This window comes from Sinocyclocheilus grahami, unplaced genomic scaffold (assembly GCF_001515645.1).
Source record: "Sinocyclocheilus grahami isolate Dianchi unplaced genomic scaffold, SAMN03320097.WGS_v1.1 scaffold335.1, whole genome shotgun sequence".
In the NCBI taxonomy this organism is placed as follows: Eukaryota; Metazoa; Chordata; class Actinopteri; order Cypriniformes; family Cyprinidae; genus Sinocyclocheilus; species Sinocyclocheilus grahami.
This window is the reverse complement of record NW_015505514.1, coordinates 370,915-375,492: the sequence shown is the minus strand read 5'-3', so window position 1 is coordinate 375,492 and position 4,578 is coordinate 370,915. Positions and strand designations below refer to the sequence as shown.

Genomic DNA, 4,578 nt, shown 5'->3' with positions numbered 1-4,578 from the left:
ACAGTCCTCCATAAAATGCGCTGGACACATCTGAATATTTGGGTTGAACTGTTCTGGAACAGTGTTGTAAATATAACTTAACCACTGATTTCTAGTCGTGTCCTCTTTTGGAAGACCAAACAAAGTAGTTTCGCTTTCACAACGAAGCACACAGCGTCACACTGTTGAGTGAGTGGCGGCCGGCGGATTCGACGAAGGAGCACCTTGGGCTTGCGGCAACCACATGTGATGACCCCGGGCTGGACTCCGTCCATGGTGAAAGCCGATCCGGCGATCCACAGCGCGAAGTTGATGTATTTCCTCAGTGACCAGAACGGATCAGCTCTAGGCATGATGAAGCAGATATCGTCCACTTTTGGAAGGTCAAACAAAGTAGTTTTGCTTTCACAACGAAACACACAGTGCCTTCACGACATGGCGGCGGCAACAACAATACTACAGCAGGAATAAAAGTTACGCCTTCTTTCTTTGCGTGAACATTTGGGCGGTGTTATGCAAATCTTCCCACATCGTGACGTAGATATGTGGGGGCGTGTTAGAACGAGCCGTTTTAGGTAGGCCTGGTTGACTCAACTTTTATTAAGAATATCTCTTTGGATTTGAGACTTTAGTATTTGCAACTTTACAGATCTTCTTTATGCACCAAGAGCTTGTAACACTCCAAAGAGAAAGGAACAATTGAAATAGCATCATATGACCCCTTTAACTGCTAGAGCGCCAAAAGCAGATTTAAGAAAAGGATGGACACAAAATTTTAGAAATATGTGACTGCAAAACCTGTTTTCTCGAGCTTTCACGGTTGGGGTTGCCAGATTTCAAGAGTTAAAATACTTACTTAATCAGACTTACTTAACTTTACTTACAGACTTTATAATCTTCCCAACCTGGCAACCATGCGCACATGCTCTCTCTACTTTATGGAAAAAATAAGCATTTAATCAGTGATAAATCAAATCTGTCCCTGTAATCATAATTTGTGTGAAAAGGAACAAAAGTAGTTGGTGTTCATTTCACCTGGGAACTGCAGTGAAATGTATGTAAAGGTACATTTTTGCAGTTTTGGAGTCACATATTTCCAGTGATCCTAGATTGCAACCTTCAGATTTTTAGATCATTTAAATGGGGCATAACCATTAAATTTTTTATTACAGTTTTTGCACCAAAAACAAGTTTAAAAATATTTTCGTTTTTCATTGTTTTCCACCCTCTCTACAGCCTCTTTGGTGCTGTGCCTTTAAAAGTAAACACCATTGTTGCATATATAATGAGTAACAGTGCTTTGCTGCATATTTGCTGTCAAGTAACATGATCAGAAACTGTATAAAAATGATGAAAAAATCCTTTACTGGAAGGATATGCACAAAACCAGATTTGATAACCCTTTCCCACATTTTACTCATTATCTTTATGAGCTGGAGTGTACAGTGTTGACATACTATTCTTACTATCAGTTTTTAATATGCACACAGTATGCACATTTTTACATGAAAATACCTCTATGGCCTATTTCATTTGGCAAAATATGAAGTATAAAACAGCACACACTACACAGAATGCTGTATCCCATGATACTCTCAAATTGACCTTCCATTTGAATTTGCAGAAACAATCTCTTTTTTTGACTTATTATTTTAAACAATTTTACTTATAATTTAAACCAATTTAACCAGACTGCCAAAAGTTAATAATAATAGTTACTAAAGTAATATTTTGTAAAATGACAGAATGTTTTCATAGTACATTGATTTATTTTATTTAAAAGGATTTAAAAAGAAGAGAGAAGTATAATTTGATTTTTGATTTTACCCCTTTAAACCATTGTTATTTTTTTTAATAATGCATTGTGAATTATGTCAAAAGAGTCATTAACTCTTTTTATATATATATATATATACAGTGGGTACGGAAAGTATTCAGACCCCTTTAAATTTTTCACTCTTTGTGATATTGCAGCCATTTGCTAAAATCATTTCAGTTATTTTTTTTTTCCTCATTAATGTACACACAGCACCCCATATTGACAGAAAAACACAGAATTGTTGACATTTTTGCAGATTTCTTAAAAAAGAAAAACTGAAATATCACATGGTCCTAAGTATTCAGACCCTTTGCTCAGTATTTAGTAGAAGCACCCTTTTGATCTAATACAGCCATGAGTCTTTTTAGGAAAGATGCAACAAGTTTTTCACACCTGGATTTGGGGATCCTCTGCCATTCCTCCTTGCAGATCCTCTCCAGTTCTGTCAGGTTGGATGGTAAACGTTGGTGGACAGCCATTTTTAGGACCCCCCAGAGATGCTCAATTGGGTTTAAGTCAGGGCCCTGGCTGGGCCATTCAAGAACAGTCACAGAGTTGTTGTGAAGCCACTCCTTCGTTAGTTATGGTTAGTTATTCATATTTCACATGAGCTGATTCGTTACACAGTCGTCCTGTCCCTGCAGCTGAAAAACACCCCACAGCATGATGCTGCCACCACCATGCTTCACTGTTGGGACTGTATTGGACAGGTGATGAGCAGTGCCTGGTTTTCTCCACACATACCGCTTAGAATTAAGGCCAAAAAGTTCTATCTTGGTCTCATCAGACCAGAGAATCTTATTTCTCACCATCTCACCAAACTCCATACGGGTTTTCATGTGTCTTGCACTGAGGAGAGGCTTCCGTCACTCTGCCATAAAGCCCCGACTGGTGGAGGGCTGCAGTGATGGTTGACTTTCTACAACTTTCTCCCATCTCCCGACTGCATCTCTGGAGCTCAGCCACAGTGATCTTTGGGTTCTTCTTTACCTCTCTCACCAAGGCTCTTCTCCCCCGATAGCTCAGTTTGGCCAGACGGCCAGCTCTAGGAAGGGTTCTGGTCATCCCAAACGTCTTCCATTTAAGGAATGGAGGCCACTGTGCTCTTGGGAACCTTAAGTGCAGCAGAAATTTTTTTGTAACCATGGCCAGATCTGTGCCTTGCCACAATTCTGTCTCTGAGCTCTTCAGGCAGTTCCTTTGACCTCATGATTCTCATTTGCTCTGACATGCACTGTGAGCTGTAAGGTCTTATATAGACAGGTGTGTGGCTTTCCTAATCAAGTCCAATCAGTATAATCAAACACAGATGGACTCAAATGAAGGTGTAGAACCATCTCAAGGATGATCAGAAGAAATGGACAGCACCTGAGTTAAATACAAAGAGTGAAAAATTTAAGGGGGTCTGAATACTTTCCGTACCCACTGTATATATATATATATATATATATATATAAACCTAAGGACAAATCACTGTTCAGACTGTGCAACATTCAGACAATCTTATTTGTGCACATATATCATTTGTATTAAATCTAACCTTTGGTGCTGTCCTTAGTTTCAAATGTTGCCTACAATTGGAGAACACATCATATTAGTAAAATAACATTAATTTCAGGAATTTAAAATACCAGATTTTCTGAAACGTCTTACTTTCTGCCATTCAGAGCCTCTCTCCCTCCATCTGATCTCATATTTAGCACCTTTGTTATCCTTGGGTTTGTCCAGTGTGAGATTCAGGATTCCAGCTAACCTTTTCATTCTGAGAATCTGAGGTTTACTGTATTTGACTGTTGACAACATGAGTATACATTAGCAAAATGCTATGCTGATATGTAAAAAAAAAATAAGTTACATGATAATAATGATAACATTATAAATGTTTAATTCTATAATTATTACATATCCAATATATTTTAACAAATGCACACATATATGATCCCAACCATCTGTATTGGCCCTTATTAATGTAGTATAAACTTACCCATGCATTCAAGGATGACTGAGATTTTGCTAGAATTACAGGTGAGGTTGCCGACTTGTGTCTGTACCCATATGTCTGTCTTTCTGTTGGTGATTCCTAGTTGCTCCAAGAGAATGTTTGTCTGTGCTTGTTTGCCACAGTTCATATGTGTAAGAAATTGTTTCTTTTCACTGTCCCTGTGAAAGTTATATTTATGATGACTGACATGCATTATCAAGCCTCAGTATCTGTTAACCCCAAGGTATACTTTAGTTTTTTATTCTCAGTCGAACACACAGCCTTTCATAGGTTTACAATGTTTTGTAACTATGAAGACAGCATGATTTGTTTGTGTTACTTTCATGCTGAATGTGTTGGTTGAACTCACCATATATGAAGAGTGTGTGTTTGACTCTTCTCAGGGTTTCTCTCATCCCATTCACAAATGAAGTCCTCTTCTGGCCAAGTTGAATTTTTGTAACAGTGTGGACGACTTGTAGACACACATCCTGCTGCTTTAAGAACAAAAAAACCCATCTGTAAGTCAATGTAAAACTGTAAAACAAACTGTAACTCACCTGATCCCACCAAGAAATATAATGTACATGTATTTGTCTTGGTAACAGGAGCTTCCAGAAAAAAAAGTACAGATATATATATATATTTATGTATGTGTATATACAGTGGGGTGAGTAAGATGGCACTGCACACGGCCGCCTCAGTGCTTGGCTCTCCAGTGTTTGTACTGTTTTTGTTCGTTTTTCCTGTTTTTTGTTTCTCAAACACGATCAGTTTTACCAGGGATGAACTGCTGAAT

At 38.2% G+C, this 4,578-nt stretch overlaps 1 protein-coding gene across 1 annotated transcript in view; it reads right to left on the bottom strand.

The window, feature by feature from the left end:
* LOC107602771 (interleukin-12 receptor subunit beta-1-like) overlaps positions 1–4,298 on the bottom strand; it is a 12,615-nt gene extending 8,317 nt beyond the window's left edge. The window contains exons 1-4 of the mRNA XM_016295347.1: positions 4,150–4,298; positions 3,783–3,958; positions 3,452–3,588; positions 3,339–3,369 (exon numbers count right to left, since the gene is read on the bottom strand). Coding sequence (XP_016150833.1) covers positions 3,339–3,369; positions 3,452–3,588; positions 3,783–3,958; positions 4,150–4,298 — 493 coding nt within the window. The remainder of the gene's footprint in view (positions 1–3,338; positions 3,370–3,451; positions 3,589–3,782; positions 3,959–4,149) is intronic.
* Between the last annotated feature and the right edge of the window lie 280 nt (positions 4,299–4,578).